Consider the following 18059-nt stretch of genomic DNA (forward strand, 5'->3'; position numbering starts at 1 on the left):
TATAGCTATTCTAGCTTTCTTTTGACTTCCAGTAGCATGATATATATTTCTCCACCCCCTTACTTTCAATCTGAAGGTGTCCTCAGGTCTAAAATGAGTTTCTTATAGAAAGCAAATAGATGGATTTTGTTTTTTATCTATTCTGCTACCCTATGTCTTTTGGTTGGAGCATTTAGTCCATTTACATTCAGTGTTATTATGGAAAAATATGGGGTTAGAAACCATTGTGTTCTTTGTAGGATTCATGTTTGTGGTGTGTCTCTGGTACCTTGTGTTCTCTGCAACATTTTCCTCATAGAATCCCCCTCAGGATTTCTTCTAGGGCTGGTTTAGTGGTGACAAATTCTTTCAATTTTTGTTTATTTGGAAAGACTTTTATCTCTCCTTCTATTCTGAATGACACGTTTGCTGGATAGAGGATTCTTGGCTGCATATTTTTTCTGTTCATCACATTGAAGATTTCCTGCCATTCCTTTCTGGCCTGCCAAGTTTCAGTAGATAGATCTGCAACCACTCTGATAGGTTTCCCTTTGTATGTTAGGGCCCTTTTATCCTTAGCTACTTTCAGAATTCTCTCTTTGTCCTTGTATTTTGCCAGTTTCACACTATGATATGTCATGCAGAAGTTCGATTCAAGTTACATCTGAGGAGAGTTCTCTGTGCCTCTTGGATTTCAACATCTGTTTCCTTCCCCAGTTTGGGGAAGTTCTCTGCTATAATTTGTTCAAGGAATCCTTCTGTGCCTTTCCCTCTTTCTTCCTCTTCTGGAATTCCTATGATACAGATATTGTTCTGTTTGATTGTATCGCTCAGCTCTCGACTCTCCTTTTGTGTTCTTGGATCCGTTTATCTCTCTTTTTCTTGGCTTCCTCTTTTTCTGTAGTTGTGTCTTCTAATTCACCTATTCTCCTTTCTGCCTCTTCAATCCATGCATTGGACACTTCCATTTTATTATGCATCTCATTTATAGCATTTTTTAATTCATCACAACTATTTGTAAGCTCCATAGTCTTTGTAGCAGTAGTTTATCTGATGTCTTCCATGCCTTTTTCAAGCCTAGCAATTAATTTTATGACTATTGTTCTAAATTCTTGTTCAGTTATGTTGCTTATATCTGTTTTGAGCAGGTCTTTAGCTGTCATTTCTTCCTGTAATTTCTTTAGAGGAGAGTTCTTCCATTTCATAATTTTGTTTAGCTTTCTGTCTCTTGTTAGTTTTAAAATTTTGTTATGCCCTCTGCACCTGCAAGTACTGTTGTAGTAAAGAAGGCTCTTTGACTGTCCAGGGGCCTGTCCATTCAGGAAGTGTTCTTTGAATGGTGTCTCTTGGTCTCTCTTGTTGAGACTTTGGTTATTTTATTTCCCTACTCGTAGTGGCATTTGGGACTCTCCACCAATTGTACTTTGGTTTGTTTCTTGAGGTAGCCCTGGAAAAGAAAACAGACAGACAAGCACACCGGGAACAAAGGCACACAAACAGACAGACAAATCCAAAAAATACACAAACCAAAAGGGAAAAAGAAAAAGAAAAGAAAAAAGAAGGGAAAAAAAGAGGAAAGTGGGAAAACAAATAATAAAAATTAAAATAGAAGAAAGGAAAAGAAAAAAGAAAAAAACCCAATAGACAAAGGACAGTCTAAAAACATAAAACCAGAATTCCCAGCTATAAATAAAGAGCCGGGTGTATGCAGTGCTGATGGAAGAGCATATACAAAGAGAGAAATGACTGGGTGAGAAGGAAGAGAAATTGGAAGAGCAATGACCGGGTAGAGAGACTAAGAGGCTTAATTCAGAGAGAGAAAAAAGAGAATATGGTAAGAAGCGAGGAGAAAGAAACAGATAATGTTACTCAGAGAAACTATATAGTATGATTACTCTAGAGAGAGAGAGATACAAAGGTAGCAGTGGAGATGTTGAATATACATCTAGAGAATGGATTAAATGTGACTGTTTAAGCAAACCAATGACCAGAGTGCCCAGTCCAGCAGAGGGGAGGGATATGAATGAGACAAAGGAAAATATATCTGAATAGTAAGAACTGATCTAGAATTAATCACAGCAGTGCATCCATGTTGGTCTTGCCCCAGGCTCCAATCAAAGGGGGGGAAAAAAGCAGCTTTCTATCAAGGATGGGGGTGGTTCGGTGTAGGCAGGTCTTAGCCTCCACTGCGACCCACGGGCGCTCCCTGAGGTCTCGCCTTGGTGCTTATGGGGAGAAAAAATGGCAGCGCCCCAGTCCCTTCTGGAACCAAGCATTGCAAATCACTCTTTTGGGTCCAATCTCCTTGTACCATGGGTGTAGCCAAAGTGGGCCATTTTCTATGTCCCAAGCCACGCCTCGTTTCCAGATCTTAGTCTGCGCACTTTATTGATACCGCCCCAAATATAAACCTGCAGGCCGAGTCCTTCTGAGCAGTTTCAAGCCTGCTACTTCCCCACTGGGGATCGAGTGCAGCCGGGAGAGCAGTGGAGCGGCTTCAGGCTGCGCCTCTTCCCCTCTGGATCGAGCTGGAAAGCAGAGGAGCAGTTTCTCCTGGCGCCATCTGGGACTGGGTCACCAGCTCAAAGTTAGCACCAGAGCGGGGAACCAGACTGCTCTCTATCCCAAGCTGAGGTTTTTCTCTTCTCCAGGGACAGTTCTTTGAGCAGTTGCAGCCACTCTTTCTTTTCCCCTTGACTCACCGCAGCTCTCCACAAAGGGGGCTACCTTCTCTCCCTCCATGTCTTCGGTTCCAGCCCATTTTTATCTTCCCCGGTTCACACTCATGCACCTATAAGGTTGTTTTCTCAGTGGAGTCTGTCTCCTTTTCCTCCCAAACTCCTGCGGTTCAGTAAGGGTTCCTATGGCTTCATGCCTTCTCCGTCCAAGAGATGGGGGTGAGTGAAATGTATGGAGCTCCCTACTTCTCCACCATCTTGCCCCTTCCCCTAACTACATATTTTTATTTATAGCAGATTATTTTGTGAATGACAACAGCAATGGTAGAAAATTTCTTTGAGAAATTTTATAGTCATTCTACCTTGCTGCCAGAGATGATTTGTATAAAAATAGAATTTCTTTAATACAATAATTAAAAACCCTTCGAAAGCAATTTAATTTTAAAAAATTACAAATTCACTGTCAGGTCTTTATTTCCCTATCACTTCCTACCTTAGAATTTGCATTTGTGCCAATAAAGTGTTTTATCTATATTCAGTGTTGCTGGGGTTTTTTTGGGTTTTTTTTTTTTTTGATGTTTATTTTTGAGAGAGACAGAGTGTGAGCAGTGGAGGGGCAGAGAGAGAGGGAGACACAGAATCCAAAGCAGGCTGCAGGCTCTGAGCTGTCAGCACAGACCCCGACGTGAGGCTTGAAACCACAAACCATGAGATCATGACCTGAGCCAAGGTCAGATGCTTCACCAACTGAGCCCCTATATTCAGTGTTTTAGCCAAGAGTAACAATATAGGATCTCTGTGATCCTCAACGCTGGGTAAGAATGAGTGTTGGCAAAACTCTTCTTGGCTTAAATAGAACTCCAAGAGGCTTAGTTTCCCTCATGTGTTCAACTAAGAGACATCTGCCTATCTATATGAATGAATTAACATAGATGACACTAAAATCAGCCAGAAAAGTTTAAATAAAAATGATTGCAACTATTACTTCTAATTATAGTTAAATTATATGAAATTCTCAGAGGTAGTCATTGTTAAATTTCATATTACAATAAGGGCCTGGATAGCTCAGTTGGTTAAGTGTCCTACTCTTGATTTCAGCTCAGGTCATGATCTCACAGTTCACAGCACACTTTGCACCGAGTGCAGAGCCTTTTTGGGATTTTCTCTCTCTCTCTCTCTCTCTCTCTCTGCCCCTCCTCTGCTTGTTCTCTCTCTCTCAAAATAAATAAACATTTTTAAATGCTAATTTATTAATAGCTGCTACGTTTTGAAAAACTTAAAAATGCCTGTGAATACCTGGAAATAGTTTAGTAAAGACAGAATAGTTACTTTAATTTCAACTCTCATATTGCCAATGAGAAAATATCCTTTGTAAGTAAGTTCTAATCCTGAAATTTCAAAGTTTAGCAAGTATTTGCTGAGTACCTACTGTGTGCTAGAGGCCATGCTGGGAACTAGGGTAACAGGAGAGATGATACAAAAATTAGTGTTACAATGCCATGTGACTTGTATTACAAAAGAAATATAAAAAGGATGGAAGCCAGAGAAAACTTAAGCTGCAGTTATGATTCTTTATCATTGTTGGATTCTGTTTCTTTCCTTAGGGTTGTAGTCGACTGTTAGTCACTGTGGATCTAAACCTCACTAATGCTGAGTTTATCCAGTTTTACTTCATGTATGGATGCTTGATTACACCAAATAACCGTAACCAAGGTGTTCTTCTGGAATATTCTGTCAATGGAGGCATCACCTGGAACCTGCTAATGGAGATTTTTTATGACCAATACAGTAAACCTGGGTTTGTATTCTATTATATCTTTAATAACTAGTATATCAAGCAATGATGCTTGTTAAGGCCTGCCAGCAGTAAGTCAGCAGGGGCTGCAGGGGGCCTGAACTGTACCCACTGGTAGAAGATGCTTCTGTGAGACGCCTGGGTGGTTCATGAGTTCAGAGACATTGGTCTCTGTACTGACAGCACGAAGCCTGCTTGGGATTCTCTCACCTTCTCTCTCTGTCCCTTCCCTGCTCACATACTCTCTCTTTCTCAAAATAAATAAATAAACTTTAAAAATTTTTAAATAAAAAAAAGATGCTTTGAAACTGACATGAAGATAAGGTTTCTGAGCTGGATAAAGAGCTGTTTGGGTTTTTATTTTAAGAACAACTAGTTTTGGGGGCACCTAGGTGGCTTGGTTAGTTAAGTATCTGACTTCAGTTCAGGTTATGATCTAATGGCTCATGAGTTCAAGCACCGTGTGAGGCTCTGTGCTGACAGCTCAGATTCTGTGTCTCCCTCTCTCTCTGATCCTCCCATATTCATGCTCTTTTTTTCTCTCTCTATCTCTCTCCCTCTCTCTCTCAAAACTATAAACATTAAATAATAATAATAATAAAGAAATAAAATAAAACCTTCACAATGGGTTTAATAAACACAATGTAGGAGTCATTTAAAAGATATATATTCTGGAAAGGCAAAAAGCAATTGATGTAACCAATGAAAAAAGTCAAAAGGGTTTTTAAAAGTAAAAGAGCATATCTATTAAGGTTGAAAGAGGAGAAGAGAGAGAAAAAGAAGGTTGGAGGAGAGGAGACAGCAGAGTGGAGGTTGAGGGAGGAAAAGGGAAAGGAGAAATGAATACAACCCAACCTAGAAACATAGAATAATTAAAAGCACCAAAAAAGGAAGACAAAACATAGATAATCTCAGTGTATGGCAAACCAGGTATAGGCTAAAAATTAGGTAAAATTAAAACAATTAAAGAATCTTATAAATGATCATTTAAATTCAATGTATCCATTAACAATAGGTTAGGTTGTGAATGACAAAAAACTCCAGGTAACTTAAAGATACATTTAAATTCAATGTATCCATTAACAATAGGTTCAGCTATGAATGACAAAAAACTCCAGGTAACTTAAAGATACATTTAAATTCAATGTATCCATTAACAATAGGTTGGGCTGTGAATGACAAAAATTCCAGGTAACTTAAAGGGGTTTTTTTTGCCCCTCTCTCTCTCTCTCATATAAATTGGATCTGGAAGAAAATAGCTGAGGGCCACTACAGTGGTTCCACACGCACCAGAGACCCAGGTTCCTTCTACTTTATGTTTTTGCCACACTCAACACATGACCTCCATCTTGTGGTCCAAAATGGCGACCCCGGCCCCTCCACCTTCCCCCCAGCAGGAAGGAGGATTGGCAAGAATGGCGTGCTGTCTCACTTTAAGGACACTTCCTAACAGTTGCCCATACTTCCATGCACATTCCAGTAGCCAGAACTTAGTCACCGAAACACATCCAGATGCAAGGAGTCTGGCTATATTGTCTTTTTTCTGGACAACTATTCACCTCACTGTAAAGATGGGCTCCGGTTATGAAGGAATAAGGGGGAAATGGCAATTGAGGAAATGCCAGCCACAAGCAAAAGTTTTAAATCCTGCACTTACATTAAAATTGGACAGCAGTAAAGGAGTTAAAATAGAAGCTAAGAGAAACACAGGGTAATAGCACAGAAAAAGTTCTCATCTATTAGTTAGGAGATAAGATAAGCCAAATAAACTATTTCCTTAGTCTTTTTGGAGAAATTCATAAAGACTCTCAGGTATGAGTTCCTGAACATTTAGCATAATATGCAGAGAGAATGAAGCTAAGTTAAAGCATAACTGTCTGATCTACTTTAGTTCTCTGAAGGAGAAATAAATTGACCAAAGTAGTAACAGTGGTCATAATTTATTTTAACTTTCAACAGCCTAGACAAATTTCTACTCCAAGGGTTTTTAAAATGTGGTCAAGGATTTATCAGAGAAAGGAAACTACATTAGAAATAGGAAAGGAAAAAAAAAGGTAAAGATCATGGCTCTGGGTAAATAAGTATGATTGTATGTTCCTCCAAGAACAGATTTCTGATATTATTTAATACACTTTAAAATGTTAAAGATACCAAATCAAAGCAGGTAAATTATAGAAAGATCATAAAAGGTGAGGATACATAAAAAAGAGGGCAAGGATAGCTGCAGATGATCTTTGAAAGTAAGATGCATGAGGAAGTAAACTTTGGAAAAGATTATCTGCTTGAGCACGAATGGTCTCCTAGCTGCCAGTTACTATACATGCAAAGATCTAGGATTCACAGTCTACATTTTCCTTCCCTAAGACCAAGATCCATTAAGCCATCTTATCCCACAGGGTATGCAAAATGATGGACATAGTCAAAAAAGTATTTAAAGTCAAGTACTAAAAATCCAACCAAAAGGACCCTAGGATTGAATGGAACATGCTGGATTCCCATCTGTAATATTGCCTACTATTCTGGTCCCAATCTCTCAAGAAAGACATAAAAGAGAAAAGAGGAAGGAAAATAAAATCAACAAGGAGATCCTGTATAAATATAATTAAAACACTAAACCCTCTTCAGTGTGAAAGACAAAAACTAAAGGGGCCACTGTCCTCAACTCAAGGGTTCTTCACGGGATGGATTTGGGCTTATTGGCCTATCTTGGAACACTAACACTAAGAGGCAGCCCTTAAATATAAAGGGAAGTAGATTATGAATAGAAAGATGGGAATTTATGCAGAGAAAAGTAAGCCTCAGGAAATTATTTTCCCCAGTAGACTTTGTCGTTGTGAGTATAAGCTCAAAGGGGTTTGATATATTCTTGGGCTTTAAATGCATAATTATGATCAAGAGATATTTTAGACTTCATGTCTAGTTAGTTATGGTTCATCTTGGAGCATGGAGTCATATTTGTCCATGTACTTTCTTAGTGACTGAGTTGGGGACAGTATGCTGGGCTTGTTACCCCATGGTTCCTACTCAGCATTTCTTAGTATAACGTTTTCAGTAAAACATAAAGACAAAGTCAGTGTCAAACCACATATTACATACAACCTGGTACCCTCAAGCTGAGAGCCCAAATGTCCTGCTATAATCCAGTGTCTGAATTCTAAGCAAATTGCTGATACTCATGAGAGTAGAATGAAATCAAGATGCCAGGGGAAGGAAATAGATGAAACCAACCTCTAGGAGACAGGGGGGGAAAAAAAGGTTAGTATTGGCTTATTTCTAACATGCATATCTCTAGGGTTACAGATCCAGAGAAGCCCCTAGGCTCTAGGCCCCAAGCAGAAAATTCTAAAGGGCCTTTAAGGCCTGCCCAGGGACAGTTAGAATAAGTAGGTAGTTCCAGAATCCTTGAATTTGTTCACCTTCTGTTTCCCCAATTTAGGGAGTCCTAAACCTTCATAAACTCAAACCATTTTATCATAGTTTATAAAAATTACATTTTTAAAATTTTTTAAAAATAAAATAAATTTGGGGTTCCTGGGTGCCTCAGTTGGTTACGCGTACAACTTTGGCTCAGACTGTGATCTCACCATTCATAGGTTGGAGCCCCGCATTGGGCTCTGTGCTGACAGCTCTCAGCCTAGAGCCTGCTTGGGATTCTATCTCCCTCTCTCTCTGCATCCCCACCCCCCGATATCTCACTCTCTTTCTCTCTTTGTCTCTCATTCTCTCTCAAAAATAAGCAGACATTAAAAAAATGAAAATAAACTTTTAAATCAACTATTTGAATTAAATTTTTAAATTTTATCTCATGTGTTCCCCTCACCACCACGTGACTTGTAATGTCTTTCCTCTTCTAAATCTTTTACTCGCTTGAGACATTTGACAAGTTTGTCCCCCCCTTCCCACCACCGCCATCATTTTCGTACAGGTTCGTGAATATCCTTCTCCCTCCTGATGCTAAGGAGATTGCCACTCGCTTCCGCTGGTGGCAGCCAAGACACGACGGCCTGGATCAGAATGACTGGGCCATCGACAACGTTCTCATCTCGGGCTCTGCCGACCAGAGGACAGTCATGCTGGACACCTTCAGCAGTGCCCCTGTGCCCCAGCATGAGCGCTCCCCCGCAGACGCCGGGCCCGTCGGGAGAATTGCTTTTGACATGTTTATGGAGGATAAAACTGCAGGTACATTTGTCACTAATGTTAAATACAAATCCAGCAGAAACGTAGCTTGAATTGTGTCTTTGCAAAAAAGTGGAATGTGGAGCTCTTACAGATTCTCAGATGGTATAGAAACAATGAAAATGGTTTCACCCTTTTGTTTCCCTCAAACTTGCCGGTCTGCCATGGAACTACGTCTTTTCTTTCATTCAGCAAGTATGTTCTAATGAATAGCATCCAGTAATGGTAACTTATTTTAAGAAATTATTTCTTTGTTTCCTGTTTTCTCCTTTGGGTAGAAAGCCAACATTTCCTGGTCATTTATTTTAATATCCAAAGACAAGTGTCTTGTTTTGCTATGTGTTAGATGCACGTGTGATGGCATTTCATGTTTTAGAGAGTGTCTCACATCTTGCTTGTTTCTGTTTATTCTCAATAGTAGTAGAGCAGTGATCCTGGTGACCTAGAAAAGATCTCTCCATGCTATGCTCATTTCTAATGTCTTGTTTTCTTTTCATTTCATGAAACTATTCTGGTCATCTTTTGTATTTTTTTATGTTTTGAGAGAGAGAGGGCTCAAGTGAGCAACAGACAGAGAAACAGAGAGAATCTCACTAGGGGCAGACACAGAGGGAGAGTTCACCTGAAGTGGGGCTCCTGCTCACCCCAAGTGGGTCTCAGTTCACCCCATGTGGGACTCAAACTCACAAACCTTGTGATTATGACCTGAACCAAAATCAGACACTTAATGACTGAGCCCCCCAGGTGCCCTATTCTGGTCATCTTTTTAAAAAATGGTGCCTTCTTTCAAGTTTGTAGCTTTGTCATGCCACATCCTTGGTAATACTACATAAAACATGGTATCTTCAGGTTAACTAGTGATGTTAAATTATACAGCTCAGGGGTGCCTGGGTGGCTTAGTCGGTTAAGCGTCCGACTTTAGCTTAGGTCATGATCTCACGGATCATGGGTTCGAGCCCCACGTCGGGCTCAATGCTGACTGCCAGCTCAGAGCCTGGAGCCTGTTTCAGTCTGTGACTCCCTCTCTCTCTGACCCTCCCCTGCTCACGCTGTCTCTCTCTCTCTTTCTCTCTCTCTCTCTCTCCCCTAGAAATAAATAAAAAACATTAAAAAAAAATAAAAAAAAATTATACAGCTCATACCAACACTGCAAGTATTATCTGAACAGTGAGAATAATTCTCTGAAGAAGGTTATTGAGAAGATTTACTTACAGAGATCTGGTTCAGAACCTTTCTAAATTATTCATTTTTTCCCTGTGTAATAATTTACACAAGCGAGTTTATGGTCAGAAAATAATTTAAGCACTGCTTCTGTATAAATAAAAGCAAATACAACTTATTTTTTTCAAGTACCTAAAATACCAATTTTCACTTTAGGCCTGATTGGTGATGTACAATTGAAGAATTGCAAAAATAATTTTCCAAAGACTCTAGTATCTAATTCCAAAGTAGCTTCTGATATTTCAGGAGAGATTGATGAGGTAGTTAATTAATGTAAAAACCTACTTTCATCAGGATTGCAGAGTTCTAGCATAAAATAAACTATGTTCCCCAAAATAAACTGGAACTCAAACTTCTTGGCACTTTGACTCTGGAGTATTAGATGCAAGATTAAATGTAGCTCCAAAATCCCATGAATTGGGAATGAAAATTCAGAGGTCCTGGCATTGTGGTAGCCATTTGAATACCAGACATAAAATGCTTGTTCTGTAGATATATGTTAATGCCCAGACGAACTCAAAGGGACACAGCATAGGTGAAGGCTGAATTCCAATTTGTGTGGCCTCTCCTCTGACTCCTCTGCAGCCACAGCTCTGTGACTTGCACAGTGGCCCCAAGCCTGTGATTGTACCCATTCATCTCCAGTGTAAATGCTGGAACTCACCAGGAAACTTTCAGAGAAAAGCTGGACCTATAAAATCAAAGTGTATCATGAATTAAATGCAACTTTGAAATATGTTCCATTCTTAAACTTTCTGGAATAAAATCATAGTGTTAAATATACCTCTTCCAGGGGCACCTGGGTGGCTCAGTCAGTTGGGCATCCGACTCTTGGTTTTGACTCAAGTCATGATCTCACAGCGGTGGGTTCGAGCCTGCATCTGGCTCCACACTGACTGTGCAGAGCCTGCTTGGGATTCTCTCTCTCCTTCTCTGTCTACCCTTCTTGTGCTCTCTCTGACTCAAAAATAAATTAATAAACTTTTTTTAAACATACCCCTTCCAGAAAAGAAAGGACGTTGTGGATGGTGTGTGTGTGTGTGTGTGTGTGTGTGTGTGTGTGTGTGTGAGATTGAGAAAGAGAGGGAGAGACAATAGGATGTACTCCACGCTAATCAAGCCATTGTCTTGTTGCCTAAGTTTTTCTTAGACTCTTATAAGCTTGTTTTTAGTCACTTCATTGAGGTCTAATTGATATACAAAAAGCTGTTGATTTTAATGTGTACAATTTGATGAGTTTGGAGATAAGGATACACCCATGAAACCATCACCACAATCAAGGCCATAAATTTATCAATCACCTTCTAACATTAACTTTCAAATCACCTCTCCTCTTTTTTTAACCAACTTAGCAAGTTTTTAAGTATACCATACGGTATTGGTAACTATAGGCCCTCTGTTGCACGGTAGATCTCCGGAACTTATTTGCCTTGTATTCCTGAAACTTCATACCCTTTGACTGACATCTCTCCATTTCTCCTTCTCCTCAGCTCCTACTAACCACTGTTCTAACTTTTGGTTCTATAAATTTGACTATTGGACTTTTTTAATTACCCAGATGACACTGCCAGAATTTGATTAGAAGTAGCTAGCTCTCTTCCCTGACATATTACTAGAGATTCTTTGTCCTTCTTCATTCAGATCCTGCCTAAAAGTTAAATGTCTGTCAGAAAAGAATCAGCGTAAGGGCACCTGGATGACTGAGTCAGAAAGCATGTGACTATTGATCTTGGGGCCATAAATTCAAGGCCCATGTTGGATGTAGAAATTACTAAGAAATAAATAAATGAACTTTTAAAAAGAATTGATATACATTTTCCTTCGCTTTTCGTTTATAACACATGCAATATTTTTTTTCTAGATGTAGACTTACCAGTATTGGACAGTAGGTATATCTCAATCTCCTAGGATCCATGTTCCTAAAATGACATGCTTACATTAGTGTTTTGCCTGTGGATTCTATGTAATGTAAGAGAGATTTCTACTGAAAATAATACAAGATCTTGCGTAAAGTATAAATTTGCTTCAAGTAATTTGGTCATAAATTTGTCATAAAATTTTTATTTTGTTAAGTGAATGAACATTGGCTGTTCCATGATGATTGCACAGTAGAAAGATTCTGTGATTCCCCTGATGGCGTCATGATTTGTGGCAGCCATGATGGAAGAGAAGTGTATGCAGTGACCCATGATCTGACTCCCACTGAAGGCTGGATCATGCAATTCAAGGTGAAAATGTTATGGTCTCGATTCCATAAATAACTATACACTAGCAATATAAAAATAAAAAAATTTGAGACAAAGATCATACAACATTTCATTGACTTGATATATGCTTTGAAAAATAAGATGTAATTTTTAGGCAATATACATCTCAACTATATATAACTTATTGTTAAAAGTGGTTAAAATGATTTTACTTCTGAACTATGCCAATGTAAAACTTTTATAAGAGTAAATGTGTTTCTGCCCAGGGTTAAATACTGATAGGGCAAAATAGTAATAACAAAAATGTAGGACACTGAGTTCAATTATCATATTTTAAATAATTATGACTTAACCAACTTCTTTCTTTAAGAGAATATTAAAGCTATTATGGTTATAACTGCCTTTTTTGTTGTTGTTTCTACAAAGCTATTATAATGTTTCTAGAGAAAGAAAATTCTAGAAAACAAAGGCATGATTAGCATTAATGCCAACATCAATTTTGGCCAAGATGTTATGTCAACCAGTTTATTTTATATCATCCAATATATTGTCTACCTCACTCCCACTGTATTAGTGACAAATGTCGCAGTGTGCCTATCTAGGGCAACAAAAGGTGCTGTGCCTTATTAAAAGTACCTTCTGTTATCACTTCATTGGATCTTACTTATAGTTGAAAGTGATTTATGGAGAGTCATAAATTGTACAACAAAATAGTAAACTTGGAAAAGCTATTAGCAATCCTTCTTGGTCGAGCATTCTGCCAAATAGAAGTGCCAGACCATTAGCACAACAAACAACAATTTGTAAGAGTGGGCCCAGGCCTTCCAAGGCAACCAGCCAACCATGGCAGAGCATGGCTTTCAGCTTCTCTCCAAACTCCCTGCACAATATATTTGGCACTTTGTATAATTTGTCACCTTGGGCAACCACATCAACTACCCTGTCCATCAGCAGAATACATAATGAACCTGAAAATAAAGGGGAGATGCGGTGTGGCACCTATCAAGTGATCAGCAACTTTCTTGCTGCCAAGTCCTTAGAGCAGAAGCATGTAATCTGGTTTTAATGTTTTTCCAATCTTTCTTTTTTGTTTATTAGATCTCTGTTGGATGTAAAGTGTCTGAAAAAGTTGCCCAGAATCAAATTCATGTGCAGTATTCTACCGACTTTGGTGTCAGCTGGAATTATCTGGTCCCTCAGTGCTTACCTGCAGACCCCAAATGCTCTGGCAGTGTTTCCCAGCCATCTGTATTCTTTCCAACCAAAGGGTGGAAAAGGATCACCTACCCACTTCCTGAAAGCTTAGTGGGGAAGTAAGTAGAAAATTCAAATAACGCCTGATTCCAAGCATCCAGAAATGCATTAGGGACACTTGTGGAGCCTGAAATTATGTGCAACTGTGGGTAAAATACTCTCTTACCCCCTAACTCTAAATGTTCTCTAACTGATGACCTCCATGATGAGCCAACTTGAGAAGATGTCAAGTTTTAATCCTCAGGCTTCTCAAGAAAGGCCTTGGCAGGCCCTTCCATTTTCCATACCTTAATCTCTGAACATGGGGACAGAGCAATAGCAATAGCCTTGGAGCCAGATGAAAAGGTATATGCTACCTATGGATCTTGTAGATGGTGGTCCGCCATGCATCCTGTGCTTTCCATATTACTGCCTTGTCAATCTATAGATGAAGACACAAGCAAATCTTAAGTGGTCATGCTATTAGTACAAAACCTAATTCTTCATGCTGTTTGTACAAGCGTGGTTTATAGATTTCATTTTTCTGTTACATTCTGCACCTGCAGTGAAAAGTAATTAGCCTGGAGCAGTGGTGAGCCAAGATGATTAAGCTATTCCCTGAAAAGTCTGTAGATAAGTTAATTTAAGCAATTCTAAAAGCTTTCCCTTTGACTATAAAATTAGGGGAAAAGATAGATCGAAGAAAATGACAGGAGTACCTCCACCGCATGAATCGTGGAGACTGGCTAAGTGAAAAACCTTCTTATAAAACAGTTGCTTTTCTTTCAGAGCCAGAGCAACTACCTTCTTGCATCCCATTGCACAAATTAGCTCAAGAATGCCCATTCCTGACTCAGTCAATAGCTAGGGGAGTTCTCTTACTCCTATGACTCACCAAGAGCAAAATGGATCCTGGGGAGACCTATGTTATCATTGCCTCATTATACCCCTTCGTCTCTCTCTCTCTCTCTCTCTCTAATATCAATGTAACGGGGCGCCTGGGTGGCTTAGTCGGTTAAGCGTCCGACTTTCGCTTAGGTCATGATCTCGCGGTTCATGGGTTCGAGCCCGCGTCAGGCTCTGTGCTGACTGCCAGCTCAGAGCCTGGAGCCTGCTTCAGATTCTGTGTCTCGTCTCCCTCTCTCTCTGACCCTCCCCTACTCGCGCTGTCTCTCTCTCTCTCTCTCTCTCTCTCCCTCTCTCCTAGAAATAAATTAAAAAAAAACATTAAAAAAATTTAATAACGATGTAAAACTTACATTCAGGAAGATGCACACATCTTAATTGCTCAGCACAGTGAGTTCTTACCAATGTGTAACCTGTGGAAGCACCCCTTAAAACAAGATGCAGAACATTTACACCACCCCACAAAGTTTCCTCACGTGCTTTGAACTTTTTACACCAAAATAGTGCAGCAGATTTTGATACAAGGTTAATTGTGAGGCTTGTATTTTACCCCAGAAGACAGAGAAGAGCAATGATGAAATCAAAATCTTGGGGAAATTGCCCTTTCATGTAACTGTTTCAAAATTGTTTTCTAGTTAACACAGTTGTTCTGAAAATATCGATTACCTTTGGGAACTCAGAAGTTGCTGTTTCCTGATCACCTGAGGGCTGTGTGTATGCTGACAAGTCTCTGTGAAAGGTTTTACTCACCTTCTGTACAATTTCAGAATGCAATTAATGGGTCTAAATTGGGACACAACCACTGGACTCCAGTTTCATAAGCAACCTCATTTATGATAGTTACAGATTTGTGTTTTAAAATATTCCTATCACTTGAAATAGAGATTCCACTGCATTTTCATTTTGTTGTACAAGTTTGCTCACATAGTATAAAGCTTAAAGGAGACTAGCTTTAAGGTTCCATTACTAGAAATAGATAATGGTGATTAGAAGACATTTTTTATTAACCCTTTTCATCCTGCCAGAGTGTCTTAAATGTTTTTTTTTCCTCTTCTGTACTGAATGTATACATAGGAGAATGGACCTGAATAAAGTTAACTTTTGTTCTCACTCCTTTGCTTCTGTGTTGTCAATAGTCCAGTAAGATTGAGGTTCTATCAGAAGTACTCAGATGTGCAGTGGGCAATCGATAATTTCTACCTGGGCCCTGGATGCTTGGACAACTGCAGGGGCCACGGAGATTGCTTAAAGGAACAGTGCATCTGTGATCCAGGATACTCTGGACCCAACTGCTACTTGACTCACACTCTGAAGGTAATGTTAACGCCCTGGAAGGAAGCATTGACTCACACTGCAGGTTGTGCCTTAAAAGCCATTGTAAGTGTGAGTCTAGTAAGTTATAACAGTGGTCTTTGAGAGTTATAACAAAGATCTATGAATCCTTTGGCTGGCCTAAAATATATCTCTCAGGCTTCTTATATATAGGAATATCAAGTTCTAGTACAATTTGCTCAATTTATAAAATAAGCCAGGGGTGCCTGGGTGGCTCAGTCGGTTAAGCGTCTGACTTCGGCTCAGGTCATGATCTCTTGGTTTGTGGGTTTGAGCCCCACATCAGGCTCTGTGCTGACAGCTAGCTCAGATCCTGGAGCCTGCTTCAGGTTCTGTTTCTCCCTCTCTCTCTGACCCTCCTCTGCTCACACTGTCTCTGTCTCTCTCTCTCAAAAATAAATAAAACATTAAAAAAAATTTTTAAATAAATAAAATAAACCAGACTGTATTGATTAAAGAACACAAATACTCTGCTTTTTTTAAACAGACTCTTAATTTGAAACTCACATTAAATCTTCTTTACTTCACTTTTTCAGTAGATGTACTGTTTGAAGGAAGATACTGATGTTATGAATCAAATAATATAGTTCTGTGATCAAAAAGAAACAAATTTTCAAAAATGACTAAACAGTGGCTAAATTTTTTTATTGAACCGTAATTGACACACAGTGTTATTTTAGTTGCAAGCATGCAACCTAGTGATTGAACAGTTCTGAAATGACTCACAATAAGCGTGGTCACCATTATGTCACCATACAGCATTATTACAGTATTCTCATTACCTGAATTTTTGTTCAGAAAACTGTTTTCCGACTTGCTGACTGCTACAATGTGGCTGTGTATTAAGAATAGAGAGGCCATGGGGCGCCTGGGTGGCTTAGTCGGTTAGGCGTCTGACTTTCGCTTAGGTCATGATCTCACGGTTCGTGGGTTTGAGACCCACGTCGGGCTCTGTGCTGACTGCCAGCTCAGAGCCTGGAGCCTGTTTCAGAATCTGTCACTCCCTCTCTCTTTGATCCTCCCCTGCTCACGCTGTCTCTCTCTCTCTCTTTCCTAGAAATAAATAAAACATTAAAAAAATTAAAAAAAAAAAAAAAGAATAGAGAGGCCATTCTGTAAAGTTTCACAGTTACGTTATTATTTAATATGCAACATAAATACAGTTGTCCAACACAGTTGCCAGATATGTGTTATATTTCTTTGAACAAATACAGTGCATTCATCATCACAATAACAGAAAAGTGGCTAAACCAAAAAAGACAACTGACTAAAATCAAACATGGAAATGACAAAAAAAAAATGTAAATAAAACCTGTTCTATCATTTTTCTATAATCCACCAACAACTTTGGGATTAATAAATTAAAAAATAACATTGGAATAATACTCACATGTATCTGAAACTGTTGGTCAACAAATTAGATTATAACATGAAGAACCTAGGCATATGTAGTGAATTAAGTTTTAAAAAGTCTAGTTTCTTTCATGAGCATTCAAATTTCTTAGTATTCCTCGATTGGATAAGAAATTAATAGGTCTATACTACAAAATAATAAGTCTATATTATGAACTCTGATCAAAGCTTTCTAATGAGAGTTTACATGGTTAACAGTGCATGTCTTTTAACTCTTGTGTTCTTACGTGTAAACCTCCATTTTTAAAATTGCATTTATTTGCTGACATCAGTGAGGTAAGATAGGACTGACATGTCACTATCTATCTTTGACTGTAGAGATGATTATGTTGTGAGTCTGAAGAAAAGAGTGCCCATTTAAATCATTTAAACCACACAGTAAGATACCAACTAGACAACTCCTCTAAAGAAATGAAAAAGTACAGTTTTTCTGTATACAGTTACTGCTATTGCAACTGTAATAAATTGTTTCCATGATATATTTCTTTCATGTAAAAAAACAAATACAAAAGAATTGTGCCTCAACCCAGTGCAAAACTATACTATGGACAAAATTAATAGAAAAATCAAGATTTTTCATGATGTGAGGGGATGAAATAATTTTGCATAAAAATAGCCATAATGAACCCTAATATTTTATTTATCTACTCTTTTTGAAAAATAGACTATTCCTACAAATATCATAACTTCACTCATATGTGGAATTTAAAACAGATGAACATAAGGGAAGGGAAGCAAAAATAACATAAAAATGGGGGTGGGGGTATCAGGACAAACCATAAGAAACTCTTTTTTTTTTTTAATGTTTTATTTATTTCTGAGGGAGAGAGACAGCATGAGCAGGGGAGGGGCAGAGAGAGAGGGGACACAGAATCTGAAGCAGGCTCCAGGCTCTGAGCTGACAGCACAGAGCCCGACGTGGGGCTCGAACCCACAAACCGTGAGATCATGACCTGGGCCAAAGTTGGAAGCTTAACCAACTGAGCCACCTGGGCGCCCCTATAAGAGACCCTTAAATACAGAGAACAAATGGAGGGTTGCTGGAGGGATTTGGGGTGGGGGGATGGGCTAATGAGCAAGGGGCACTAAGGAGGGCACTTCTGATGAGCACTGAAT

The 18059-nt window shown here is 39.0% G+C and overlaps 1 protein-coding gene across 2 annotated transcripts in view; it reads left to right on the forward strand.

The window, feature by feature from the left end:
- The window catches only part of RELN (reelin), a 544526-nt gene that overhangs the window by 496643 nt on the left and 29824 nt on the right, over positions 1-18059 (forward strand). For both annotated transcript variants that reach the window (XM_039239122.1, XM_039239123.1), the window contains exons 49-53: positions 4262-4455; positions 8378-8634; positions 11926-12080; positions 13158-13372; positions 15335-15512. In XM_039239122.1, coding sequence (XP_039095053.1) covers positions 4262-4455; positions 8378-8634; positions 11926-12080; positions 13158-13372; positions 15335-15512 — 999 coding nt within the window. The remainder of the gene's footprint in view (positions 1-4261; positions 4456-8377; positions 8635-11925; positions 12081-13157; positions 13373-15334; positions 15513-18059) is intronic.

This window comes from Hyaena hyaena, unplaced genomic scaffold (assembly GCF_003009895.1).
Source record: "Hyaena hyaena isolate Hyena2069 unplaced genomic scaffold, ASM300989v1 scaffold_152, whole genome shotgun sequence".
Lineage (NCBI taxonomy): Eukaryota > Metazoa > Chordata > Mammalia > Carnivora > Hyaenidae > Hyaena > Hyaena hyaena.